The 27757-nt window shown below is 34.4% G+C and overlaps 5 protein-coding genes across 6 annotated transcripts; 2 read left to right on the plus strand and 3 right to left on the minus strand.

The window, feature by feature from the left end:
• Window positions 1–7837: 7837 nt before the first annotated feature.
• On the minus strand, window positions 7838–9734 carry LOC7487442 (tubulin beta chain). The gene is made up of 3 exons (XM_002323509.4): window positions 9216–9734; window positions 8875–9144; window positions 7838–8787 (listed from the first exon to the last, which is right to left on the minus strand). Exons 1-3 carry the CDS (start codon window positions 9607–9609, stop codon window positions 8117–8119), a joined length of 1335 nt encoding a protein of 444 aa, XP_002323545.3. The 5' UTR covers window positions 9610–9734; the 3' UTR covers window positions 7838–8116.
• A 4179-nt stretch (window positions 9735–13913) lies between these two features.
• On the plus strand, window positions 13914–14984 carry LOC7466035 (heme-binding-like protein At3g10130, chloroplastic). Its single transcript, XM_002322913.4, has one exon. The coding sequence runs from the start codon at window positions 14221–14223 to the stop codon at window positions 14830–14832; it is 612 nt and encodes a 203-aa protein (XP_002322949.3). The 5' UTR covers window positions 13914–14220; the 3' UTR covers window positions 14833–14984.
• Window positions 14985–15366: 382 nt separating this feature from the next.
• LOC7487443 (protein transport protein yos1) lies at window positions 15367–16679 on the minus strand. The gene is made up of 2 exons (XM_002323510.4): window positions 16506–16679; window positions 15367–15867 (listed from the first exon to the last, which is right to left on the minus strand). Exon 2 carries the CDS (start codon window positions 15865–15867, stop codon window positions 15631–15633), a length of 237 nt encoding a protein of 78 aa, XP_002323546.1. The 5' UTR covers window positions 16506–16679; the 3' UTR covers window positions 15367–15630.
• A 951-nt stretch (window positions 16680–17630) lies between these two features.
• LOC7466036 (fructokinase-like 1, chloroplastic) lies at window positions 17631–19914 on the plus strand. Its single transcript, XM_002322914.4, has 2 exons — window positions 17631–18473; window positions 18901–19914. Exons 1-2 carry the CDS (start codon window positions 17709–17711, stop codon window positions 19591–19593), a joined length of 1458 nt encoding a protein of 485 aa, XP_002322950.1. The 5' UTR covers window positions 17631–17708; the 3' UTR covers window positions 19594–19914.
• A 3640-nt stretch (window positions 19915–23554) lies between these two features.
• LOC7487444 (O-fucosyltransferase 19) lies at window positions 23555–27440 on the minus strand. Of its 2 annotated transcripts, none has more exons than XM_024588023.2 (8): window positions 26654–27440; window positions 25869–25941; window positions 25698–25765; window positions 25509–25597; window positions 25284–25416; window positions 24963–25195; window positions 24383–24859; window positions 23555–24279 (listed from the first exon to the last, which is right to left on the minus strand). In XM_024588023.2, exons 1-8 carry the CDS (start codon window positions 27218–27220, stop codon window positions 23997–23999), a joined length of 1923 nt encoding a protein of 640 aa, XP_024443791.2. In that variant the 5' UTR covers window positions 27221–27440; the 3' UTR covers window positions 23555–23996. The 2 variants fall into 2 exon arrangements, with proteins under 2 accessions (XP_024443791.2, XP_024443790.2); XM_024588022.2 differs by having other exon boundaries at window positions 25869–25944.
• Window positions 27441–27757: the final 317 nt, after the last annotated feature.

The following is a 27757-nucleotide window of genomic DNA, read 5'->3' on the forward strand; positions in this document are numbered from 1 at the left end:
TAGGATTTAATCGATTAGATGACCCTGAAAGTGGTGGCTAACGATATCAAGTGTACTAATATTGGGATTGAGCAGTTGGTTACATGTGATGATGAGGGGTTTATGGCTTATTGCCAAAGGAAATATTTTGGAAACGGGATCTTCATTGTGCATGTTAATGTTGGATTTTTATTTATGAAGTATGAATAGAAGAAAAAAAGATATAATATTTGACTTATATGTTGTAATGATGTTTTGTTTCAACGATGATTAATTATGTAATGTAATACAAATTTTATACGTGTATATCAAGACATGTAAAGTGAAATAAAAACTACGAATACTTATTATTAATTAATACAAGGAATGAATCGATGAACATGGTTGACACAAAGCACATGCTATGATTATCGGGACATATACAAAAAAAAGTTTGACATAAAGTACCGACCAAAAAGATGAAAGAAAAAAAGAGTAAGGGGTGCGAAATCAAGATATAGTACGAGAAAAATGTATTAAAAATAAAATTATAGAAAAGATTGATGTTTAAAGCATGAATTATGGGTATCAAGTTGAATAGCCATTAATATGACTTAAACATGAGCTAAGTACATGTATTGGATTGATGAATCCAAGTACTTAAATTGTATCATGAACTTATAATTAAGTAAGAAATAAAAACTAATGGGCATTGAACTTGAGTGATGAATATGGTCAATTGAGGGCAAGATTTTTTTTTTTTAATATCTAAATGAATTGTAATTCAAAATATACTAAGGTATGAGCTTATGAGTGATGAATGAGATCAAGGAAGACGTTGTTCCAAAGTAGGACTTATGACATCGAAGAGTGATTCACAAAGTTAAAAGTGGATTAATGTATGAACTAGAAGTTTTAGATTATTTAATGAATACATTCCATTTTAGGCATTAGCTATAATTGAAAAAGGTTAATCAATTAAGGAAGCAAATTGTGATGATGAATATGTTAAGTTGTAGAGCGAGTATGATACTAAAGATATTAAGGGAAATGGGTATATATGAGTAGGAGTTATTGTAGTAGTGTTACTATAGAGTCTAACAAAGATAATTGTGGTAAGAACCCGTGTGGTGAGACAAAATATTAGAAGTTGTTGAAGGATGTCATAAAAGAGGAAAATGAAACTTTATTAGCATATTACGGTATAAAGTAGGAAAAAGGTGTGTTCTTCGATAAAAAAAACAAATAAATCCAAAATTATAGTTAATTCTGAACATACTCATAAAAGACCAAAAATTGTACGATTATTTCTAAAAGTATGATAAAGAAAATAGTGGAAATAGATATGAATATCATTAATTTATATTATATTCTATTATGTGTTATAGGTGGTACATTCAATTAAGGACCTCAACTTTGTGATTATTTTCTAGATTCTTTGAAATTAGTATAGAAATAGGAGATTGTAGGATAATCCAATGTATTGTATCTATATTTATTTCTTGTATTGGATTAGCATACTATAAGAATTTATAAACAATAAAGGAGGGATATCTCTTTCCTGATTTGTGGATATTGGTAATGGTATAAATATGTACTGTGAATTTAGTAATATGAAATTATATCTATATACATGTAGGGATCATATAGGATTATATTCTTCTGAAATAGATAAAGATTGTGTTTTTGAGTGGTGTTCATGAGACAACCTAAGTTGTGATAAATGATGGAGATTTTAATATTCATTCTATACAGGGAATTTAGTAAGAGAAGTTATTGGATAAGGGTTCTTTATAAACAAAACTATGCTAAGATTTTGTTGAAACAAGGATAAACTAAATTAGGTTAAATGTTACAAGGTAGGAAAAGAATTTATGAGCTCTTTAAATGTTTTCTTTAAGTACAAGGCTTCAAGTATTGTTCGGTGTAATACTAAATTACACAATGTTACATATGTATCTGCTTACTCGATACACACTAAAAGCAATGTCTGGTCTAGTAAAGCTGAGATAATGAAGATCATTAGTAATGCTTTGTATAGCTGAAGATCTTATAAAATATAACCCTTAAATTTGAAAAGATTACAAGATGTGGATATAGAAGTGGCACATGGTTTAACATTATATCAAGCTTGACTTTACATAAAAAATCAACAATGTATTTTCTTTGTGTGAGAATAAGATCTCCACTAGGGAAGAGCAAATAATCCAAAAAACCAATTAAATTGAGAAAACAAAAAAAAATAACCGAAAAAACCAGGTATAAATATTTAGTTTTCTCTTAACCCTATAGGTTAAATCAAACCCAACAACCACCTTTCATCCCCAATCTCTTTGTCTCTCATCTCTTTATAGTCCATAAATATAATTTCTAACCTTTAATCAAAACCAAAACTAGTAGCCACCACCACATTCCAAGCTTTCTCTCAAAGTTCAATCTCCTTGTCTTTCTCCTCTTCAAGAATATGAAGTTTGTTCCTAAAATTTCCTGCTTTTGTATGCCTAAAAAGGTTCTCTCTAGCTTTATGCTCCAGAACTCGGTTTGTTCAACTCTTTCTCTATTCATTAGTTATAACATGAAATTTTTCTTGAACAACATGAGATTTTTATTCTCAATCAATTAGGTTGTTTATGGACTAAAACACCGTTAAAGACATGACTAATATTGCCCCACAAATGATTGCGAGTCTAAAGTATAATCCAGACCCTCTCGTCCTCTTCATTTGTAAAAAAACTTAATTATTTATTACCTTTAGAAAAGTAATTGTGTCATTTACGCCAATATCCCAACAAAATAATTGGATTTTAGGAGTAAATCTAATATTGTGTCCCAACAACACTTAAAAGGGTTGCGTTTTGAAATTTAACAAAACGTTCTTCTATATGTAAAAATTATGTTGTTCTTTTCTTTTATGTGTTTGTGCATTTATGTTCGGTGTTCTCTTCAACATCAATAATGTTTTAAATTATCTTTATTCTTTAGCGTTATATCTAGATTTTTTTGTTAGTTATTCAAATGAAAATCATCATCATTATGGGACTATGTTTGGTGTGTTGCTGTAATAATTTTTGTGAGCATTTATGTTTTGGACCCTCCAAATCTTCTTTTATCAAGTCAACCGATCTAAATAGGTTGCATATTAACTAGAAAAAAGATAAAAAGATTGATGATGTGTTTTATGTTTTAGGGCTTTCAAGTGTGATTGGATAAAATATTTGCTACTTATATCACTATGTTTATATGGAAAATATAAAACATATTGGCTTAAGCTTTGAAAAGAAAGGCTTTTATATTAAATGAGACATTAATTATTAATAAGTCACTATTAGGGTTTCTGGTGAGGAAGTTGATGAAAATCTGCCCTCTTACCATGTAGCTAGTCTAATATTGGCCGGTTGTTAACTAGGCGGAATGTATATCTTGTAATTCTATACTATCGATCCTTTTTCTTGCTTATTTTATGACAAATATAGTTTTTTTTTTTTGAGAAGTATAATATTGCATTAGAATACGCCAAGATCTGGCGGAGGAGACATATAAAACATAGAAAATCTGCTTACAGCTCACGTTTAGCAGGCCTAAGAAATGAAATGATAACCAACCCAAGAAACCAAAAATACAAATAGCAGCTAAGAGAAGCAAATTTGATTCCAAAATAACAAAATAGCAGCTAAAAGATGCAGATTTGGTGCCACACACCAAGATGAATTGCCAAGTAAACTTCCAACTTGAACCAGATTTGAGTTAAACAAAATATTGCCATCTTTCCTCAACTTAACCGAACAACAAAACCAGTCATGGCCTCTCCAGAGATCAGCCTTTGACACCTTAACAAGAAGAGGAGCAAGATCGCGCGCCACACTCTGGATATCTTGGAGATTCAGCTCCTTTCTAGAACCAAAGCAATCTACAGATCATTGGCACGCACCAAACAGTATCCTGCAACTTTTCATCAAAAACTGCAAGAGACCGAACCAACCTGGAAAACAATCCAGATTCCCCAAAAGCTGCACCCAGAAATTAAAGAAATAGAAGACCCGCATATCAAGCAAATTAGAGCCAAGTGACAAATTCAGTGTTTCTAAAGACTCCCTGTTTGGCCATGTGATCTGCCGTATGATTACTCTCACGAAGAGAATGAGTGAATGTGAGAGAACCAAAACATGAAGCTACTCTCTGAATAGAGGAGAAAAGATTGTGATGCCGCCAAGGCCTATTATGGGGGTTATTCATCCAGCTAATGACATTGGCCGAGTTAGATTCAATAATAATGTGTTTATGATGCAGGCGGCAATTAGAGGCTGATAATTCAATAGCTTTGACAACCGCTTTCAGCTTGGCGACATTGGAGTCTAAGATCCCAACTGACAAGGAGAAAATACCAAGAATAATCCCATTATGATTTCGCAAGACTCCGCCTATACCTGAAGGGCCCGGCTTCCCAAGAGAGGAGCCATCCACATTCCATTTGAAGCTATTAATCATAGGGGGAGACCACACAACAACTACCCTTTTGTTTTTAGAATTAGTCCATCGTAACAGCCCTTCTGCTGACCTTAGCAAATCTGAAGCGGAATAAGAAAAATCAGGTTCTATAGCCTTTATCCAAAAGCAGAGACGAGTAATAATAAGGATAAATAGAGTATCATAATTCGGGGTTGTCTGCTTGAATATGACATCATTACGATGTAGCCAAATAGACCATGCCACTGAAAAAAACAGCATCAACCAAGCTTTTTTTTGAAATTTTCCATAAACCAAAGAATCCCACTGAGAGAAAAGGGCTGCCAAGTTCTTTGGGCAACACCACGCTAAGCCCCACCGATTGATAATTTTAGACCAAACTATCCAATGTTTGTGACAATGCAGAAGTATATGATCAACCGATTCTTCCTCAGCTAAGCAAATGGGACAAGCAGCAGCTGAGATGTCCAATATACCTCTTCTGACCAACATACTACGAGTGTTGATTTTTTTAATGATAGCCATCCAGCAGAATACTTCAACTTTAGGAGGAACGATGCCTCTCCAAATCCCAGTAAAGGAGAAGCTAGTGTCCATTGGGGGTTTGGGGCTTAACAGCCCACATAGAGATTTGATCGAGAATCTACCGGTGGAGTTGGCTTTCCAAATTAATCTGTCCTCTGCGTCTTTGTCCAGCTGCACTTTTGAAAGAATGGCAGTCATTCGGTCTAGAAGGCCATAGTTTCTACCTCGCAAGGGTCTACTCCAGGTGAATAGCCAGTGCCAAGCATGACCATCCCATATCCCCATCTTATCAAGGCTTGCTTCTTTATCATTAGTTAACCGGAACAGGGCAGGAAACTGATCTGCCAGGCTACCAGTAGTTGTCCAATCATCAAGCCAGAATTTAATCCTCTTGCCATTTCCAACTAGCATCACAGATTGATGTTTCACAATGTCTTGCAATCTAATATCTGTAACACAATGATTAACAATACGAGACCAAGTACTTCCAGTTCCTGCAATAGGATATTTCGGAATAATTGAGGAGCATTTAGTGTTGTATATGTTGTTAATCACATCCTTCCACATGCTCGACTCCTTCGAACCAAACCTCCATAGCCATTTGAACATCAGGGCTTTGTTTTTGTCCCTTAGAGATCCGATCCCAAGACCACCATCATTTTTTGCCAGAGAAATAATTGACCATCTAACATTGCATATGTTCTTACCTCCCTCTTTTCCGGACCATAAAAAAGATCTGAATTTCTTTTCAATGGATGATGCAATTGCTGTAGGCATAGGGAATAAAGAGAGAAAGTATATGAGCAAATTACCTAAGACAGATTTGATTAAGCACAATCTACCCCCAATAGATAATAGTCTGCCTTTCCACGAAGCCAACCTAGCACTGATATTATGGAGAATAGGCTTCCACATCAAAGTTCTACAAGAGCTTGCACCAATGGGAATCATAATTTTTTTATAATATGATGTGATCCAATGGATGATCTATCAAAGTCACTAATTTGGGAATAAATCTAGAGATTTAAGGCATGTTTGTCTAGTCCAACAATAATATCTACATGTCATCACGACATTGCCTATTTTTAGAGTGTTTGCTCTCCATTTATGTTTTTGGTGTGTTTGTTCTTATGTAATAAACCATGTGTTCTTCCTTTTTTTTTTGTTTGCTTACTAGGATACTTGTAGGGATACGGACTCATTGGAAATGTTCTGAATATTTCTATTGATGAATTTTATTTAATGAAATTTGCTTTTTAGTTTTGATTTTTTCTGATACAACTTGAAAAAGTTAATCTACGAGTAAAGAAAGGCCAAGTTGGTTGAAAGGTTGAAGGCTTTCTATTCTGCTGCTGATGATGAAGATGGTAAGTAAATTCAACAGTATAATTTAATGCTTATCCAAAACTAAGGTCTTGGTGGGTTTTGTAGTAAGATGAGGAATAGTTATTTTTCATGCTATATGCTGTATATATATATTTTTTGATTGATTAGATCTGATGCTAGCAACTTTTGTCAAGATCAACAAAATGGATGGCTCTGGTTTGAGAAAATCATTAGGCGCTTTAAGAGATATTTATCCTAGAACTAGAATTCCACAGTAAAGAAAAATTGGGCAATAAGGATACGTTTTTTTTTTTTTTTATGTCAATTACAATGCTTTTAAAAGCCCATAATAATCTCAAAAGCCATAAAATAGCGCCCAAAAAAGGCCAAAAACTTAAATCGGTTTTTTCTTGCTTTTCCTTTTAATTAACTAAACCAAATTAAACTAAAATTAGTCCGCTTGAATCAGTTTTAATTTGATTTTTTTAAATTTTTTTTAAAATTGTTTTTGCTATTTATTTTAGGTGAAAGCGGGATAGAATCGAAAATGTTCACCCATAATCTCTACCATCTTATGTAGTTTCCATTCTAAGAGAGAATGATAAGTGACCCAAATTTTTGACAGGAAAATCAAGTTATAGACAATGAATAAATAATTCGAGCAATAACATTGTAATTTGAACCAGTAATGATAATATCATTAACATAATCAAGACAAGTAAATGCAGGTCATCATCAGGAAGAGTGTACAGTGAAGTATTTGCCTTGGAAACCTAAAAACCATAAGATTGTAAAGATTCACTAAGCATAGTTTTTAAATCCGGCCCGGTCTAAGATCCGAGTTCCGGGTTTTGACCGGGTCGCCCGGGTTAATTTTTTTTTTTTAAATCAAAACGACGTCGTTTTAGTAAAAAAACAAAAATTAACGGGTTACAACTGAGTTTTTAACCGGGTCTTTCCAGTTCACCCCGGGTTTTTCCTTACCCTATTTTTTCTTCAACCTGGCCCGGTTCCAGTCTCGGGTCGACCCGCCGGGCCGGGCCGGGTTTCAAAACTATGTCACTAGGGTGAGATAACTATGCTCTTGGAGCTTGATGAAGACCATACAAGGTCTTTTTGAGGTGGCACACATGAAGTAATATTGCCATTATATATCTAATGAAAATTCGGATGAACAAAACCTTGAAATAAGATGGTTCAATAATAGAGCCTTTCTCTGCAAGGAGAGCCTTGAAGAGGATATTTTATTACACCAACAAATGAAGTCTTAGGTTTCAAAGAGTTTGTTTGTGATCTGGTCAACATGCGTCGTGGTGAAGAAGAAAGTTCAATATATATGGGAAGTGTAATAGAAACCTTTTGAAGAGATGCATGGTCAACAGCTGTTGAATTTGAAGTAGTATGCGAGACTACCACTTCAAATTTTGAAGTAATATTGAAGGATTCAAATCCTTCAATAATTGAACCACTCGTGGGACAGACATTCTGTAGTTAATTTTGGGGGGAAAGTAGTGATAATAAATAATTAGAATGCAACAGCTTGTTGAAGAGAAGAAGATATTCATGCTAGATTATCATCTCTAATGAATTTTTATACACGTATAAGAGTACTTATTTGATAATCCTTGTTCACTTCTCAAAATCCAAGAAAGAAAGAAACATTTATATATATATGTGTGTGTGTGTGGAATCTCAATAATAAGGCCTACTTCTGCCTGGAATCATCCCTTCTGTTGCCAGAGACTGACTACAGAACGTTGGCTTGCATTTCTTTCAACATCCACTACCTCATTCACAACCCAATTCCAAGCATTCTCATTCAACATGGTAACATAGAACAAGATCACATGTCATGGAGTTCCTCCTCTTCATCCTCACAGTCCTCGTAAGTTGTGGCATCTTGGTACTGCTGATACTCGGACACCAAGTCATTCATGTTGCTCTCTGCCTCTGTGAACTCCATCTCATCCATTCCTTCCCCAGTGTACCAATGCAAGAAAGCCTTCCTCCTAAACATGGCAGTAAACTGCTCACTCACGCGACGGAACATTTCCTGAATTGACGTGGAGTTTCCAATGAATGTCGATGCCATTTTTAGGCCTGTGGGAGGAATATCACAAACAGTTGATTTGACATTGTGTGGGATCCATTCAACAAAGTATGATGAGTTCTTGTTTTGAACATTGATCATCTGCTCATCCACTTCCTTGGTACTCATTTTGCCCCTGAACATTGCCGAGGCTGTCAAATACCGACCGCGGCGTGGGTCTGCTGCGCACATCATGTTCTTGGCATCCCACATTTGCTGGGTGAGCTCTGGGACGGACAAGGTGCTGTATTGTTGTGAACCACGTGAGGTCAGAGGAGCAAAACCCACCATGAAGAAATGTAGCCGAGGGAAAGGGATCAGATTCACAGCAAGCTTTCTCAGGTCAGAGTTAAGCTGTCCAGGAAATCTCAAGCAACATGTGACCCCGGACATGGTAGCAGAGATCAAATGATTTAGATCACCAACTGCACCTCAAAGAAGCATGAAATCAAACATAAAGAAATAAAAAAAAAAATCCAGGTCTAAGAATATATGAAAATCAAAATTCTTACAGCTTGGCGAGGTGAGTTTGAGGGTACGGAAGCAGATGTTGTGGAGAGCTTCATTATCAAGGACCATGCATTCATCTGCATTTTCAACAAGCTGATGCACAGAAAGGGTTGCATTATAAGGCTCAACAACTGTATCAGAAACCTTAGGAGAAGGAAACACAGAGAACGTAAGCATCATCCGATCAGGGTATTCCTCTCTGATCTTCGATATCAATAGAGTGCCCATACCAGATCCGGTTCCTCCTCCTAGTGAATGGCACACCTGAAATCCTGCATGCAAATCCACATTAACAACAGAACCAAAACAAAATTTACATTCCAAAAATAAAAAAAATACTAACCCTGCAAGCAATCACAATTCTCTGCTTCTTTTCGGACAACATCGAGGACAGAATCAATCATCTCAGCACCCTCGGTGTAATGGCCTTTAGCCCAGTTGTTTCCAGCACCAGATTGTCCGAAAACAAAATTATCAGGTCTGAAAATCTGACCATAAGGACCTGACCTGACACTGTCCATGGTACCAGGTTCAAGGTCCATTAGGACAGCCCTTGGGACAAACCTGCCACCACTTGCCTCATTGTAATAAACATTGATCCTTTCAAGCTGCAGCTCAGAATCTCCATTGTATTTTCCTGTTGCATCAATCCCATGTTCTGCACATACCACCTCCCAGAACTTTGCACCAATTTGATTGCCACATTGGCCTCCTTGGATGTGAAGAATCTCACGCATTTTGAAGAAACTGAAACAAAAAATCAGGAACAAAAAAAGGAAAGGAGGAGAAGAGAGAATTTGAGAATGCAGAGAGGAGGGGGGGATTTTTATAGCAAGATTGATCTAACTGTTGGGAATAATGGGTTTGGTTTTGAATTAGTGAAAATGTGCTGTAATTTTTGCAACGTTATTTGAGCTGGATCATGCCATTGCCATGTATGGTATAATGGTGTTTTTTTTTTTTTTTTTTGACGTTAATCAATAAAGTCAAAGTTTGAGGTATGCTAATTCTTTTAAATAATCATAAGCATGTAATTCTAGATTATTTAAATATATGTATATCTAAAATGATATTTTTTAAAATAAAAATGCATAGGTGCATTTGACAGGAACTCATGATGTTGATGCAGCTTGATTTCTTACATCGAAATAAATTTTTTTTTTTTTTGAAAAAAGAGCTTCGCTTGTGAAACAAAATGTTGTGGCAGCATGTTCTCATGCTATGATGTTTTTTTTTTTTTAATTATTATTAACGTGAGTGTTTGGGCTAATTTATTTGTACCTCGATTAATTTTATGAATATTAAAGTTAACGACTATGTAAGTCTCCAGTGACCCTGAGGTTTCTAGAACTCGAATTGATGACTTCTAGAGAGTAAATCTAGAATCTGATCAATTGAGTTATACCCTTCATTATTAGATGTTCATATTTATCTATACTAGATGGGAAGGAACAACTAATAATTCATGTGTATTTATGATGCATTATCTTCGAAAGGAAATAATTTTTCTATGCCAAGTGGTGGTAAATGAGTATATACAACATTTATATAATTACTTTCTTTTAAGATATTGTGTGTTACTCAATTGTAGATCATTATTATGTCATTGACATTGGCTATCCTAACGTTCATGTTTTTTAGCTCATATTGTAATGAATAGTACCATCTTAATGAATTTCATGAATAAAAGAAAATATTAACTTTTTAAGCATTCATCATTACAGAATATCATTGGAAGGTGTTTTGGTGTATTGAAGGCTAGATTTAACATCTTAGATGTTATTCTAAGTTATTCATTACCATGAAAAAATTTGAATGGAAGATAAAGTTGATTGATTATTTATAGAAAACGGTAGATATCACAATATGGATGGCATCGCGGGACTAAATAGGAAATGGAAAAATATAGGGGAAGTAAAAGAATTAGAGTCGTTACCAAGTAATTAAAAGAAAGTAGAAATTCTAAAATTAACATTAGCTATAAAGATTTAGGTAATGAGTTAGTTATGAATAAGAGAAGGCAGACATCACCCTTATCGTATCCTTTCACATGAAAGGTTATTGTTGCTTGTGTTTTTCTAAATTTGTTCTATGTTATAATATTCTGAGTTTATTCACGATTTATTTTAAATGTTGATATTGGTCTTAAAAAATAGGAGACTTAACAAAAAGTGACGTGAGTGTTGGTTGAAATTGCAAATGCGTGAATTATAACAAATAATAATAAGTGAATGAGTAAGAATATCATTCCACAAGAATTTAAAAATTACTAACAAGTACCAAAATTAGTTAAATTATAATCTATTTGATAAACTAAATAAAAGTGATTTATCATCCTATAAAACAACAAAAACTAAATTAAACAACAAAGTCAAAATCAAGATGATAATGTTTTAGGATTTTTTATTCACCATAATTGATCTAATTAATTATTATATTTCTTATCATTGACAATCAAGTTTCTCTAATCTACTCATCAATCTTTCTCAAGCGTTAATAAAATATCTTAACAAGCAATTTTCGATATCATTGAAAAAAATTCTAAACCTATCAAAATTTATTAAGAACGACGAAACTCTAACGATTACATAAGGCATAGATATCTCTTTCCTATTAATTTCTTATGGTATCTCAAACATTGACCGAACATTTATCACTTTTTAGTCTTTAATTAATTTCCTAATCATGTAAATATTGATCAATCATTTAAGAGATACTCAACAAAAACTAAATTAATTCAATCACATAAATATTAGTATAATCATTATTAGGCTACATCATAAATCCTATAAAAAAGATTTTATTTCATAATCAAACCAAAAGAAATTATATGAGATATGTTTAACATCACTCAAGAGTTTCGTAAATTGAAGGAATTGGCATCTTGAAGGTTGTCATCTCTTACTCAAATCGTTTTGTCCTTTTTTCTCCCATCAAGAATTTTAGGTCTATTTTTTAGCTTTCTACGAAAACAAGAAATATTTAAAAGAGAATTATGTAGCTCCAACTATTATCTAAAAACCAAATAGTTTTTTAGTTTGACTAGACCAGACCAATGAAGAGTTGTTTTATAGGTTTAACCCTTTTTTTTTTTTTTTTGCCTCTAATTATAGTTTCTATTTATTGGAAAGAAAATGAACAACAAATAGGATATTAATTAAGAAACGAATGGTTGATCAACAGATTATTTATCAGATGAATAACTCCACACTACATCCATTTAAACTGAGTCTGGCAATTATATTAAAATTGATATGATCCATAAAAACAATAAAATTCATTTCCCGTGAAAACAATATAAGAAAAAGTAAATTATAAATTAGTTCTTCTATTTGGAAAATGATTAATTAATTCCTATATTTTAAAATCTATTTAGAACTAGATTATTTTTTCTGATTTCATGTTCTTGTTCAATTTATTTTGTTTTTCTATTTTAAGAGATATAAAAGCAAATAAAAAATAGATAATATGAAAAGATTAATTAGAGAAGATTTTCTTGAACAACAATATTAAATTAACCATGGTCAACACTGTTCAATGAATTAACTAATTAGTTTTTAAAACTAGAAGGACTATTCAATTTGTTTTGAAATAATCAGAGGGACTAATTCATAACTTCTCTAATAAAAATTATAGTTTACTAAACTTAACTTGATGAATATGAGATAAACAGCTCTAATATAATTACCAAAGAAATTAAAACACTCGTTGTTGATTAGCCATTTTTTTTCTATTGTGATTTGCGTGCTCTCGCATGCTCGATGTGTTGTTGAATATTTCATAAAAAAATTAAAGATTAATTTTACAACAATAAATTTTAGGTTGTTCTTAAAATAAAAATAAAAATACCATAGAGCATTATTTACATTGTAAATAACAGAACCTTATCCTACTTACAACAAAAATGTTCAATTTGGTCCCTCAAGTTTCACTTTTTATATCTAGTCCCTATTCTATAGGATTTTTACATTTCGGTCTTTAAATTTATTTTTTATGTTTCAGTCATTAGATGTCTAGAGAAGAGAGAGAAAATCATCATAAAAAAAAAAAAGACAAAGAGAGAAAGAAAGCTCTTGAATGACTAAATTTTTTCCATGAATAATTACGATTTTGATATCTTTGGATGTGTCTTTAAAAGAAAAAATCAATGAAGATGGTTTCTATTTTCGATAATGCTTGAAAAGGTATATCAAGAATCATTTTTTTTTAATTTGATTTGGTTTTGAGTTTTTTTATCCAATTAAAAGTGTTTGATGGTTAAGAATGAGGTTTTAGAGATCCATATGATATATTTTCTCATGTTTTTGGGTCAACAAATATTGAAATTTAAGTTTTAGCATTTAATATATATATATATATATATATATATATATATATATATATATATAAAAGAAAGTTTTTGAAAAATCAAAGCCTATTGAGCTTGGTTTGCAAGGTCCAATCATGCTTGGGCTTTATAATTCTAGGGGGACAAGCCCAACTTTGCATCCTTGACATGCCTTAACCTTTTATAAATGGCCCTTAAATGTATTATAATCTTATAGTTTTTTACATTTTATAATAAAATTCATTTTAAATAAATTTATTATAATGATATTTAAATAATTATCTAATATTTCTTAATTTTCAAATAATATTAAAGCTTCTAGTAATATTAATAATTGCTTTTTAAATAATTATATATAAACTTAATATGTTTGATTTTTTAAAGCATATCTTCTGAATAAAACATCTATTTTTTAATTCTAAAGTGTTTATATGTTTTTTCTCAAATTTACAGTCTATATTTCTTCATACATCCGCATAAAAATTATCTATTTATGATTTTTTTTCTTTTAATATTTTATTTTTATGATATCAAAAAATATATTAATAAATCACCACCTTTTTGTTTTTTTATGTGTTAGAAATTAATTTGAAATCATGCCTGAAGTGTACCGTATGATGAAATGAATAGTTTTTAAAACTTATATTTTTTAAAACAACAATAAAAAAAAAACCTACCAAAAACACTCTTGTAGCTACGTGGAAACTCTGCCTCCACCTTAACATGAGCGGTGAATCGTTGCCAATGTGAAATGGTAAGCTCCTCCTCTCTTGAAATGGTGGACAAATATTGTCCACAAACGCATCCTCAAATTCTCTCCACTAAATCATTCCAAACCAAAGATCTGACCCCCTTCTCCAAGCAACATCATCCAGTCCCAATCACAGGTACCACGAACAATCCACTACTTTATATGGGAAGCTGCTTTGCTAAACCCTACAAAAACTACCACGTCCTCCCTGATCTTTATTACTCAGGTCTTGTTTCTCACAACCCGATAGTTTTAGCTTAGCTCCTTGAAATGGGAATGGTTCTTGGAAGGATTACTGTAGAAACTCCAGAATATGAAGTGATTCAATCCTCAAATGATTACGAAATCCGCAAATATGCTCCATCAGTCCTTGCAGAAGTCACATATGATCCATCTCAATTCGATGGGAAGAAAGATGGTGGGTTCATGGTTTTGGCTAATTATATTGGTGCCTTGGGCTATCCACAGAACACCAAGCCTGAAAAGATAGCCATGACAGCTCCAGTTATAACTAAAACTGGTGGTGGAAGTGAAAAGATTGCGATGACAGCTCCTGTTGTGACTAAAGAGGGTAGTGGAGAGGGGGAAAAGATGGTGACGATGCAGTTTGTGTTGCCTGCTAAGTATAAGAAGGCAGAGGAGGCACCCAAGCCTGTGGATGAGAGGGTTGTGATAAGGGAAGAAGGGGTGAGGAAATATGGGGTGGTAAAGTTTGGAGGTGTGGCAACCGAGCAGGCGGTGGCAGAAAGAGTGGAGAAGCTGAAGAAGAGCTTGGAGAGAGATGGGCTTAAGGTGATTGGAGAATTTTTGCTGGCAAGGTATAATCCACCCTGGACTTTGCCTCCTTTGAGGACTAATGAGGTTATGATCCCAATTGAGTGAGCACTAAGATATGGTGGTTGTAAGGGTTCTAATGTCAATTGATTCAAGTCCTCCTGTTAATGTTTTATAGGAAAAGTTATTCCAGATAAATAATGGATGTTGTTATCCATAAGACAAATTAGATTGCTTTAATCTATTTCGATGTTTGAATTTGTGTTTTCTACTGCTATGTCTAGCAGCAACCATTTCTCTGGGCAATTTCACTTTCTTCCTTTCTTTTCCTGATGATTACACGTTATTCCTCAAACGATGTAATGCTAGCTAGTCCTTTTAAGGGATGGATGATTTAAACTAACAAGTTCCAGGCAGGATCGATCCTACTTGTCAGTATCCATATTACAGCCAATCTGCTTCACATTTATACTTCATTGACACTTGAAAGCTGAAAGCAGTGGTAATAAATTACCTGTTCCTTCTATCTATTACCATTGGTTTGTAAGATGATGACCACTGCTAAGACTGCCATCATCCCTAGACAACGCTGACTCCTGATTCAAAAGAACATCCATTTCATCCTGTCTCCTTCAAGTGATCTTAAATGTAACACTTTAGTTTAGTAATTTCATTGAGGTTAACGAGTAGATGGACAAAAACAGCCAGGGATGAAAGATACAAAAGAGGTGACAGATAAGTCACTAGAGAAACAGCTACTGTTCTGTTGTACAGAAAAAAAAAAAAAAAAAACTCTGAGACTTTGGTGTGCACAGCACAACCCTTGAGGGGGAAAGAACGAGACTGTCATACTTCCTTATACAAACACGAGACTTTCCAAGCTATGAACTATTTTCTTCCTCAACCTCAAACAGGGACCAGCTTCAATATGATAACGATGATGTTTAGAAGTATAAGGGGTAGTCTCATAAATTGGCAAGCATGTACGAGCCCAATAATCTGCCCCTTGAGTGAATTTCTTGTGCTTCCTTGGAGTTCTGCCAGTGTCCATCCCCTTGGAGCAAGGAACCTATCTTCATTCAGTATGGCTAATGCATTTGCGAAAAGCAGAATACCTTCCAGAGAAGTCCAGAAACCTATCATCTGCAAGATACCAAGGTTCATTTTCTAATTTTCAGGACAAACACATTTTAGCTGCTATGATTACACAGGTTTATCCTAAATACACTTGTGGGGCAAACATAAATTTGATTCCCAGCAATAGCATCAAACAAGTATGATGAGTTTATGTATCTTCTGCTTGTTTTCCAATAAAATTCATGTGGCAAAACTCACAGTGCCTATCACTCTGCAAATAACACAAGCGTATGTGCGAAAACCATCTTCTTTTCTTTGCTTCCCTGAGCTAAAGCAATCTAAATTCCACTCAAGTACATGTAAGATTTCAATCAACAGCTTCAGAAATATACTAATTTACAACAAGATGCAAAAAAAAAAACCATCTTAATCACAATTTCTGATAAATATCCCAACTTTGATCAAATTATTAGACGCTAGTATCTCATGGAGCTGTTTCAGTTATTTACTCGGAATAGACTATAAGCTTTAATCTCATCGAAGCTAAAACAAGAAAACAAAAGGGGGAGAGAGAGATTTCAGAACCCAAAACGATTACCAATCGGTGCCTTTTAACCCAAAACAGAGCTGTTTTTGTTTGTGTTCAGAACAATAAATAGATAGATGGAGAGGGAGGGAGGGAGGGAGAGAGAGAGATTCTTCACCTTTTAACCCAAACGGCTCTTTCTTCCAGATACTATCAACGAAAATGATGAACACAGAGCAGCAGCTGAAAAAATAAAAACATAAAGATTCTTTTCTTCTTCGACAGACAAACCCACGAAGGAAATAACTAGGAATCTCCGACTTCCTTTGATTCTTCAATTCTCATTGGTCATCACACCAAAGACGGCAAACCTCAAAAAATAGAAAAATAAATGAAGTCCCCAACCTATAAGTTTATTTTTTATTAGATACCCAGCCTATTCTTTTTATCTCAATTAGATCCCTAATAAGTTAATGAATTCTTAATTAGACTCCTCTATTACTTTTTTAAGTTAATAATATTGGAAATTATTCACATAATTTCTCTTCCCTCAATTAAGAACCAAAAAATTTAATAATATTTATCCTGAAGATATAAGAGGTTTCAATTCACATCCTCTAATTAAAATTAAATAAATAATTGAACATATATTACTACATGTGTTGACAATTAAAGATTTTTTATATATGATAGAATAATAAAACAATATTGGAGACTTGAAATCCAAGATTTCGAGTCTAAAGATCTTATCTAAAAGTTCCGATCACCTTGGTCGTATGCAACCTTTTATGTAAATAAAAACTCTTAAATTGAAAGAGAAACACCTAGACTTGTGATCAATTACAAACCTTTAAATTCTGTTATATATATATATATATATATATATATATATATAAAATATAGAAATTTGAAATTTTTTTATACAATTCGGTTTATCACAAGGTTTAAAATGAGAACTTTAGAGAATTTAACGGGTTTTTTTAAGAAAAAAAAGAAATTATGTGAGTTTTATTTAATGTTTTTATTAATTGAAAATGATGGAAGGATCTATGGAGAATTTATTAATACATTAGAGACCCAGCCAAGACACACACAGAGAGAGGAAAACAAAAAGAGTTGAGGACCTAATCTATTCTACCCCTAAAGGCTGGGGACTTTTACGAGGCTTTCCAAAAAAAAAAAAAACTTTTTCAATCGTACGGTAACCTATGCTCTTGCTTACATATCCGGTAGCCTTACAAGCCGTTGGATAAAGGATCCGGAAAAATCAGTGCCCGACCCGAATTAGTTGATTTACGACCCGATAGAATTTCGGAGACAAAAATGGATAAACCCTGAAAAAAATAAAAAACAAAACCATTGAGCCGCTAAACCCACCACCATGGCTTGTTTTCTTCTACTTCCACACTACAATCCCTCAACCCCACAATTTCCAAAACCTAAACCACCACCTTTTTTTCATAATAGTGCTAAGTACCCTCCATTAATCAAGCTAAACCCACCAAAAGCGTCTGCCACAAATGGGGCTGTTGACGCCCCAACTCCTTCCCGCCGTGGCCGGAAAAAGAAACCCACTACAGCTCCCACTACTGATACAGCAACTAAGAGGACCACCACCAAACGTTCAAAGAAAACTGAAGCTGAAAATGGGAGTGTTAGTGATACGGAACTGTTGGACGGTGAAGATTATGATGATGGGATTGATTTTCCTTACGAGTATCCGCCGTTGGTTTGCTGTTTTGGTGCGGTGCAGAAGGAATTTGTACCTACGGTGAGGGTACACGATAATCCTATGCACCAGGATATGTATTCGCAGTGGAAGATGTTGCAATGGGACCCACCTGAGTTTGCGAGGGCTCCAGGTGGGCCAGTGTCCAATGTGGCAATAGCGCATGCGAGGCTTGGTGGGAGGGCGGCGGTTATTGGGAAAGTTGGGGATGATGAGTTGGGAGAGGAGTTGGTGTTGATGATGAATAAGGAGAGAGTGCAGACGCGGGCGGTGAAGTTTGATGAGAACGTGAAAACGGCGTGTAGTTTTATGAAGGTTAAGTTTGGTGATGATGGGAAAATGAGGATGGAGATGGTTAAGGAGGCTGCTGAGGATTCATTGCTTAGCTCTGAATTGAACCTCTCTGTGCTTAAAGAGGTAAAACAGATGCTAAAATTTGCTCTTCTTTGTTTCGTTTTGTTCTGTTTTGCTGAGGTTTAGCTAGCTAAATGGGTTCTTGATTGCCACTTTGTTAATATAATCGGAAAATTTGCACAAATGTGAATTGAATTAGATATGATTGTGTGTGTGTGTGTGTGTGTGTGTGTGTGTGTGTGTAATCATGTGAGTAGCTCTGCGGCTGCGTTAGCTAGCATATGTACAAAGATGTTACTAGCTTCCCTGTTTTGATAACTAGATGAATGAAGGGATATTAGAAATGGATTGCGCAATGCTACCTTCTCATATAAGGTATCCCTTTGTTCATGAAAAAAAAGAGAGAAGAAAAGGTATTTGAATATGCCTAGTGGGGACTGAATTTGTGACTCGTCAACAAGTAATTTATTTTCTGATGTATCCAATGCAGGCGAGGATGTTCCATTTCAATTCAGAAGCCCTAACATCACCTTCCCTGCAATCGACACTTTTTGAAGCAATTAGACTTTCTAAGAAGTCTGGAGGGCTTATATTTTATGATTTGAATTTGCCACTGCCTTTGTGGAAATCACGCAACGAGACAAGGGAAGTTATCAAGAAAGCAATGAAGGAAGCGGATTTTATTGAGGTTTCACGAACAGAGCTGGAATTTCTCTTGGATGAAGAGTGTTATGAGAGGAAAAGGAATTGCAGCCCACAATACTATGCTGAAAGTTATGAGCAAACCAAGAATTGGCGAGACTGTTATCATTACACTCGTGAGGAAATCGCTCCGTTGTGGCATGATGGACTTAAGTTTTTGTTTGTGACTGATGGAACACTTGAGATTCATTATTATGGCCCTAAGTTTGATGGTAAAGTGACTGGAACCGAAGATGTGCTAATAACCCCATTCACTTGTGATAGGACTGGATCTGGTGATGCTATTGTGGCTGCTCTTATGAGAAAGCTTACTACTTGCCCTGAGATGTTTGAAGATCAAGATGTTTGCGAAAGGCAGCTTCGTTTTGCAGTTGCAGCGGGAATTATATCGCAATGGACAATAGGTGCAGTAAGAGGTTTTCCAACTGAAAGTGCAACACAAAACCTGAAAGAGCAGGTTTATGTACCTTCAATGTGGTAGGTTGTACGTCAAAGTATCTGTGGTTTGGCTTCACCTCAGGATTGTCTTCTTAAGTTTCTTAAGTTACAGGATTTGTCTCGAAAGAGAGCGGACTGGCACTTAAAAAGAACTTTTTGGTCAGAATCTGCTTCTTCTTCGTTACATACCTGAGGTGCTATGATTGTTGGATGTTTGAGAATGTGCCAACTGTAGCAGAGGAATGCATTGTACAACATTATTCTGGTAAAGATCCCTCTTTCTCTGTGTTATTAAAACAATCACTCTCTTCTGACAGTTAACTTGTTTGCAATGTTTGATTTATGCGATTACTTTCTTAGAGGAGATAGATGAATACGGAAGACAAGCTCTAAATTGGAGGACGCCAATTTAGTACTCCGAAAAAGATTATTTCTATTTGCAATCCTAATTCTTGGTACCCTTGACCAGTGCCATAATCCAAGAGGTCAAATTTAGAAATTGAAAATATAATAATCAAATTATGAGATGACAATCTTGAATTTGGAAAATACAAAGGGTTAAACTTCTTAATAATAATAATAATTATCCAGCACAACTTGTTTCTATACCATACTTGCACGTTCAGTTTGTGACAGGCACTTCTACAAAAGATACTCCAAGTAGTAGCTAGACAACTACCCTCCTATTGATTTAGTATCACATTGACTTGAATCTCTCTCTCTCTCTCTCTCTCTCTCACACACACACACACACACACACACTAGCTTTGTTGCCTGCGCTATACTGCAAGGTCGGATATGGTATGTGCAGCAAATTGGCCTCAACAATGGTCCTTGTGCTAAGAAATAGAAGCAGTCAGAAAGCTACCCAGAGAAAAAAGTGTGCATAAAATGTGCAAGACGAAAAGCATATTTGTCAAAGGAAGTAGTGATATTTCTGTAGGTTTTGTGAGGGTCATGGCCTAGGCTGCATAGTCTTTATTAAAAAAGCATGAAGCATGGCACCAAAACAAATTTTTAAGTTCATTGATGCAGCACACATCTACTTGGATAGCTGCAGCAGAGGAAAAGCAGAAACAAGCTGGAAACCGAAACTTAAGGGTTTAGGACCAATGACAAGAGAATTTAAATGTTGGCTGCATGCAGAAACAAAATGATGAGATAGGATGAACACAAACATAACGATACATCAAAAACCCATCTTACAATTATGATACACCTTTTAGGGAATGTTTAGAAATACAATATTGGTTGTTTTTTAAAGTATTTTTTTGTTTAGAAATATATCAAAATAATATATTTTTTATTTTTTAAAATTTATTCTTAACATCAACACATCAAAAACGATTTAAAAACAAAAACAAAAAAATCAAGCAAAAAAAATAAATTTTGATCAATTTCTGTTTGGGCTGCTGTTCTAAACAAGATCTAAATGAGAAAGAAAGAAAAAATTTAATCAAAGCTACTATAATCTTAATCAAGGAGGATTTGATTTTCTTTCATATTTTAGATTTGGAAAATATTTTTATTTTCAATTCCTTTTTTTGGGTTATGCTAAAAACTCAAATCAATTCCTTTACTTGTCAAACATAACATCTTCTATACCAAATGCAATATCTTAAAGAATCTACATCATTATTTTTTATAATTTCTCAATAGTTTTTTTTTTTTTTTTCACACACATTTCATAAACTTGTAAGAGATGAATGACAAAAGTTGTTTCTAACCCTAGAAAACTTTCTTACATTGAGACTTAACCCTCACGGTTAAATTTTGTACAAGGTATTGAGAATTCTAATTTTATTCTACAGATAAACATGGGAAAAAAAAAAAACTCAATAACCAAACAATTCAAGTGGCAAATTGAGCACAAAATACAAAACAAATATATACACCATGAAAAACACAAAGGTCTTATTTTCAAATTTCCATTCATTTTTCATTTTAAGTCTATGAAATTTTGTATTTTTCATATACTTGTCAAATACTTTAATCCTTTCACCTTTTAAGTTGCATCTCAATTATTATTACGTAACCCTAAATTTCCATTTATTCTCATCAATTCATTATGAACATAAATTCTTTTATTTTTCTATTCCTAGGCCAATATCTCAGGTTTAATTGGTCCTAATGTCATGCTTTTGATCTTTTCATGAAACTTTTCTTTTAGTTTCATTTCATGGCACATTATTCATTTGTTTTATTTCATTTCCTCTTACTACTTAAATTTGCTTTATCTCTTCATTCCTCCTTTGTTTGACCGAACATTGCACTACGAAATCATGGGTTTCTAGTTGAATTTTTTCCATGCAATATAAACTAACTCATACCTAAGCTATATTCTCATCACGCGATCAAATCATTCCAAATTCAAGTATTTCAATTGGGATTAATTATCCCCGTGATTCACTATGAAGATTGAACCTACTTTTTATATCTATGAGTTCTTATTTTTTTATTCTTCCCGAATCAAAACTAAACTTATTTATTTCAATTAATCCTAATTAAATGTGATTATTTTTTGTTTGGTTCGGTTTTTATAAAAAAAAATAACCAAACCGAAATTTAAAAAAAAAATAACCGAACCGAAACCGGTTCAAACCGACCGGTTTTGGTTCGGTTTTTTAGGAAAAAAACCGGCTCAAATCAATTTGGCTCGGTTTTTTCTGGTTTTGCTCAGTTTTTTTCCAATGTGGCTTTTTTTTTCGGTTTGGATTTGGTTTGGTTTTTTCAGTTTTAGGCTTATAAAACTTGATCTAATAGTTTTATCAAATTTTATGTTTTTTAGTGTAAAGATGTTCATTAGGAAAAAAGCTCAAAGTTGCCTCTTATTTCCTTGAATAATAAGGATTGTTACTACATAAAGAATTCTTGCAAAAGAAATTTTTTTGCCTAATTGATCTTTTTTTTAAAAAAATCCTTTCAAAATAAAATTTTCATATATAATTAAATCATTATCTTATAAGGATCCACAAATCATATGAAAAACAATTATATTTTTACTTTCCTTATTTGCTGGTAGATTTCAAGTTTAATTTCAAACACGTCGTTTTCTCTCATCTAGGTGATTTATTGGACCTACTACTATATAAGATGAAAAATCTACAGATGTGTAGTTTCTAGCCCAATTAAAATCATGGTAAAATTCCACTTGAAACTTCAAACATGTTCTAAAAACTATAGGAATGTTCAATGTGGCAGATTTGCAACTTTTTAACCCAAACACCTTGACTTATAAGTTTTTTTTTTATCTTTTTAGTTTTAGATCTTGTAATAGGTCCAATCAATATCTATAATGAATCAATCATTTGGTAATACTTGTTGATTCTTATCGCACCATTAAAAAAACCAAACACATGAAGTAAGTTAAAAAATCAAAATCCAAAAAGCAAAAGTTGTAAAAAAAAAAAAACCCATCACCGTCAACTAATGAAATATGAGGGGAAAAAATAATAAGAGAAAAAACAATGATGGGTAGATGGCTTCTTTTTTGGCCTTTTTAGCGGACCAAATATAGCTTTATGCCTCAATGTCCTCGCATAATTGCATTTTTGGAGGTGCTCTCCTATGTCAAATCGGTTGCTAAAAATTAAATAATGTTTTATTTGATGCTTTGCGGTGCTTACCCTGAGCTAAATTAGGGTTTGCCATTTTTTTTAATCATGAAGCATTTTCTGATTACTTTCTCTCTAACCCTAATTTCTTAGATGCTTTGCAGGGGCAGGACTTACCCTAATTTCTTAGATGCTTTGCAGGGCTTACCCATGACTATCTTGATACTTCTAATATTAATATAGCTGATTGATTTTAAGAAAGAATTAAAAAAAAACAAAGGAGATTAAAAAAAAAAAAACAAAGAAAGTAAAGCGAAACAATAAAGATTGCTAGAGGCTTTTCTGCGAAATTGTTGTGTGAATGTGGAGTTACTCTCTGAAAAATTTATAACTGATAGAATATCACTATTTCTCCTTGAAAAGCATAAAAAAATTTCACATTCCTCAGCATTGCTATGAACATTCCGAATAATTTTATTTCATGAGTAATATTTATCACATCCAATTTACAACGATGCCTGATTTGACAGCTGAATTTGATCGCCAAGAAGGATAAATCAAAATCTAATTTTGTATAAGGGAATAAATAATCAATAAATGGAAGAAAAAAATAATCTGTAACTGGCAAAATTATCTCTCTGCACATGTGTGTGTAACTGCGATGATTCACCTAAGAATTATGCCCGACTCTCTCTGCTTCTCCCTTGTTTGCTCGTTCGATCCTCTGTCTAATGAAAAAGAAATACCTGTCCTGTCACATGAGAAACCTTAAGACTTCTTGACCCTGCCGGCAGCTCCTACAATCCCCTGTCTGGGCAAAAGCTGCTCCATGCAGACACCCACGCTGCCACGTTTCAAGTAATGATGAATATCATATAGTCCACTGCACGAGCTACAAATTCAAGCTTAACCCCTGTCTATTCAATGCAGCGCTGGTCCTTAGTTTTACTTTATGGACGAGTTTAGGGCTCACAAATTTATCCTGGGAACTGTTGCATACACATCCAGGAAGAGGATTTGCATAAAAGTTCTCTTCCTCCTTAGGAAATGAGCCAGCCTGCCGCCGGTACGGTGCTCCAATCCTGTCTGAATGTAAGCTTTGAACCTGTGAAGAGAATTCTTCCCAGGATAAGGTACCCTCGTCCAATTGATCAATCAGCGCAACAAAATTTTGTCTGGAATCATATGCATTCTATCATTAGATTGATTTTAAAAGTGCAACTTCCAACAAAGATGAAAATTCAACGTGAATGTGTAAGAGTGAGTTTGTTATCTTACTTGTCTGGATTTATAGTTTTTCGAAATCCTTCAAACCTCCTATGCCCCTGAACAGCTTTGGCCATGTTTCCATCATAAGTATATATAAAGACATCACTTTCAAGAGCCACAATGTAATCCAAGGCAGCAAGACGATTTTGATACGGCTTGAAAGGTTCTAATTCTTCTGCAGTTGCTAGATTAGAGTGAGAGAACACATTTGGGAACTCTGCAAGGAAGGGTGCCATGCTATCACTTCCATATATCGGCCCTGCAACTATATAGATAGTTGTTGAGGATGGATAGCCCATTGCCTTGAGAAAGATAGCTGCTTCTCTAGGAGTCATCGGGCATCCACCTTGGAGCCGTCGTGCTTCACTATCAATCTCCTTCTCCTTCCAATGCGGAGTTTTATGCCTCATATCCCTTAGCTCATCAGCCTCTTCCGCGGTAAGGTTGTGGCTGCAGCCGGTGAATGCAAGCATGTCTTTCTCATATCTGTTAGTCAACATTTGAGCTGGTAAGTTTGCTATTTTTTTCCTTGTTCAGATAGTGCATTTTTCCTGTAAAGAGACAGCTGATAGAACCAGTAGATACGCACCTTAAATGCAAAGCAACATATGGCTCGCTGTTATTTCCTAGTCTATCAACCAGTTTCTTCCCAAGATCCACAATCTCCTTTGAATACCGGAGTGCTTCATAATTGGCACGGCATCTTAGCCTCTGGATGTGAGCTGCAAGGCCATTATTAGCCAGCCGTGAATCACTGTGGGTAAACCTTATAACTTTGTACTTCTTCAACAATGCAGCCATCTCCTCTCTGTAGTATTTAGCCTGAAAATGAAGCAGCCAAAGCTATGATTCCAATATCAGGGGAGGTTTTATGGTAATTCAAGGAAAAATGCATATATTGTTTTCAGACCTTTGACCACGAAACAGGTGCCCTTTCAAGGGGCTTCTTGCCTGCATAACGGGGTGGCAAATACTCAACTATATCAATATCACCTTTCAATGCTTCCATAAAGTGCCTCCAGTCAAAAATGTCTTTAAAAGTGCTGAAAGGGATTGCAAAATTGCTTAGTTTCAGCATTATAACCAGTTGAAGTTTTGACCACTGCACACCAGTTAGAATTACATAGAATGATACCTTGGATCCGTCCAAAACGATTCACGATCAAGAGAAGGAAGAACAAGAGTTGCATTCATTAACTTTGCAGCAGCAACCATATCACAAATCTGCACATCAATAAAAATTAGCAAATCTGCACCAACTGGAATTGCTTCCTATGAGATATCAAACTCGATCAGTTAGGGTGTCGTGGATATTGAAACTTACTCCTGTTCTCATTTGATTCAATCCACCATTCGCATGAACAAGAAGGTAACCATTTGTTTTCCTGGGTCCTAGATCAATTTGAAATTTTCAAAAAAAAAAAAAACAGTCAAGAATCCATCAAGTGCCAAGGTACTAACTAATAAGTTTTTAATACAGGAGCTAAGAACATACTTGTTTGACTTCTTGCCGGAGCTATACACTTGTAAAAGTTGTCGCTATTGGGTTTCATCCAAATTTTTGGAGTCTGCTGCAAACAAGAACAAAAGACATTCAAGATAATTGAAAAGACAGTGCTTCTTCATGCATACAGACAAAAATTCATGATCATGAATACAACGGCCATGGAAAGACCAAGTCAGACCAAAAAAAAAAACCCTAACGGTCATTGAAATTTTTTTATTTTTTTAAAATTAATTTTTTTAATTATATATTAATATAAAAAATATATTATTTTAATAAATCTCTTTAAAAAAAAAAAACAATCTCAAACACCAATTAAAGCAGCCCATTTACACGCAGTATAATGGTCAAAGCCACCTCTCTACTGGAAAATTCAATGCTTCTCTGGTTGCCATCCATTTTCTTGTGAGTCAAAAAGAATACCAAAAGATGTTCATACCATTCCTAATTCACCACCAACGCATATTCCCTTTTTTCCCATTTTCAACTCAGCCCTTAACAGAAAAATAAATAAATACACAACGAACTTCTAGATTCATACTCTTATTGTTAGATATAAATTTAAAGAATTAATATATTCCAAAAAAAACAAAAAACTTGGCACAATACAATTAAAGATTCATAAAATACATTCAGATTTATATTAATAATCGTTGATTCAAATTTCATCCATAAAAAATAAAAAGAAAAACACGAAAAGTATAGGCTGTAAAGTTTCCTTTTTTTTTTTTTTTCCAGGAACCAAACAAAAGGGAAGTGATAAAAAAAGGACTTACAGGAGGAAGCTTGTCGAAAAGGGGTGTGGAAATGGAAGGGTGGTGGTCGATGATGGAACGTTGAGCCCTCGCCCAGTCATCCTTAAAATGTCTGAAAAGAACTAAATTACTATTTTCATGACTGTTTTCCTCCATTCGACTCCAAAACAAAACCTTCAGAAAAACCGACAAAACCGCCATTAACAATAAAACACCGAATATCTTACGACCCATGTTCTTGCCGGATCTCAAACTATGTGAAATCGTAGCCGTCAAGTCCTCCACCCCAAGCAAACACGCCTCCGGCACAAAAAAGAACAACTTCCTGCGAAGCAGAAGATACTTTATAACGGGGTGGTGGTGGCTATGATTATGATAATGATAATAAAGGTGGGGGCCCCCAGAAGTGGAAGAGCCGTTAAGATTGTCTTCTTCGTCAGAGAACTCGTGATTATAATCAGAGAAGTTAGAGGTCCTGTCGGAGGGGGCGACATCAACGCGTCGTCTAGTTGTAGTGGGACCCGAGTGGTTCCTTGGGCTGGCATTGGCGGAGTTACCGGTGGGACCACCGGACGACAGGGTGGTCATAAGTGGCAAAATGTTTGAGAGATCGGAGATTTGCGTTTTGTTGTTGTTGTTTTTGGTGGTGTTGGACGTGTGCGCGTGCGGTTTCTGGCTGGGATGGGAGGGAGGAAGGGAGATAGGCCGTAATGTAAGGGACAGTAGAGGTGTGTAATGGTTTTTCTGGTTTTTTGGTTTTCGATTTATATTATTCCTCTCTCTCTCTCTCTCTCTCTCTCTCTCTCTCAGACACGCACACTGTCTTCTCTGATTCATTGACTTATAAATATATCGGTTTTTTCATTTTATTGGATGGAATGTGTAGTTTACCAAATTGACCTTTTATTTTATTTTTTTCAGTAAATTCATAAAAAAATAAAATGATTGAGAAATGGATGGTGAATTTTCAATCGCAATTATGTTCTTTTAATTTATATAGAAAGAATAAAATATGAGAAACAATTAAAATAGAAAACCCAAATTCTTTTTCGTGTAATAAATCCTACCATTATGCACAAAAGAGATTTACTTCAAGATGTATTCGTATTTTTAAGTTAATTTAGT

Source organism: Populus trichocarpa, chromosome 16 (genome assembly GCF_000002775.5).
Source record: "Populus trichocarpa isolate Nisqually-1 chromosome 16, P.trichocarpa_v4.1, whole genome shotgun sequence".
Classification (NCBI taxonomy): domain Eukaryota; kingdom Viridiplantae; phylum Streptophyta; class Magnoliopsida; order Malpighiales; family Salicaceae; genus Populus; species Populus trichocarpa.

Coding starts and splice junctions, on each gene's coding strand:
- LOC7487442 (XM_002323509.4), bottom strand. CDS start 9,609: ATGCGTGAGATTCTTCACATCCAAGGAGGCCAATGTGGCAATCAAATT. Junction 9,145..9,215: donor GAATTGTGATTGCTTGCAGG/GTTAGTATTTTT, acceptor ATTTGCATGCAG/GATTTCAGGTGTGCCATTCA. Junction 8,788..8,874: donor CAAACTCACCTCGCCAAGCT/GTAAGAATTTTG, acceptor TTTGAGGTGCAG/TTGGTGATCTAAATCATTTG.
- LOC7466035 (XM_002322913.4), top strand. CDS start 14,221: ATGGGAATGGTTCTTGGAAGGATTACTGTAGAAACTCCAGAATATGAA.
- LOC7487443 (XM_002323510.4), bottom strand. CDS start 15,867: ATGATAGGTTTCTGGACTTCTCTGGAAGGTATTCTGCTTTTCGCAAAT.
- LOC7466036 (XM_002322914.4), top strand. CDS start 17,709: ATGGCTTGTTTTCTTCTACTTCCACACTACAATCCCTCAACCCCACAA. Junction 18,474..18,900: donor ACCTCTCTGTGCTTAAAGAG/GTAAAACAGATG, acceptor TATCCAATGCAG/GCGAGGATGTTCCATTTCAA.
- LOC7487444 (XM_024588022.2), bottom strand. CDS start 27,220: ATGACCACCCTGTCGTCCGGTGGTCCCACCGGTAACTCCGCCAATGCC. Junction 25,598..25,697: donor TGAATCAAATGAGAACAGGA/GTAAGTTTCAAT, acceptor ATTGATGTGCAG/ATTTGTGATATGGTTGCTGC. Junction 24,860..24,962: donor TATGTTGCTTTGCATTTAAG/GTGCGTATCTAC, acceptor GTTGACTAACAG/ATATGAGAAAGACATGCTTG.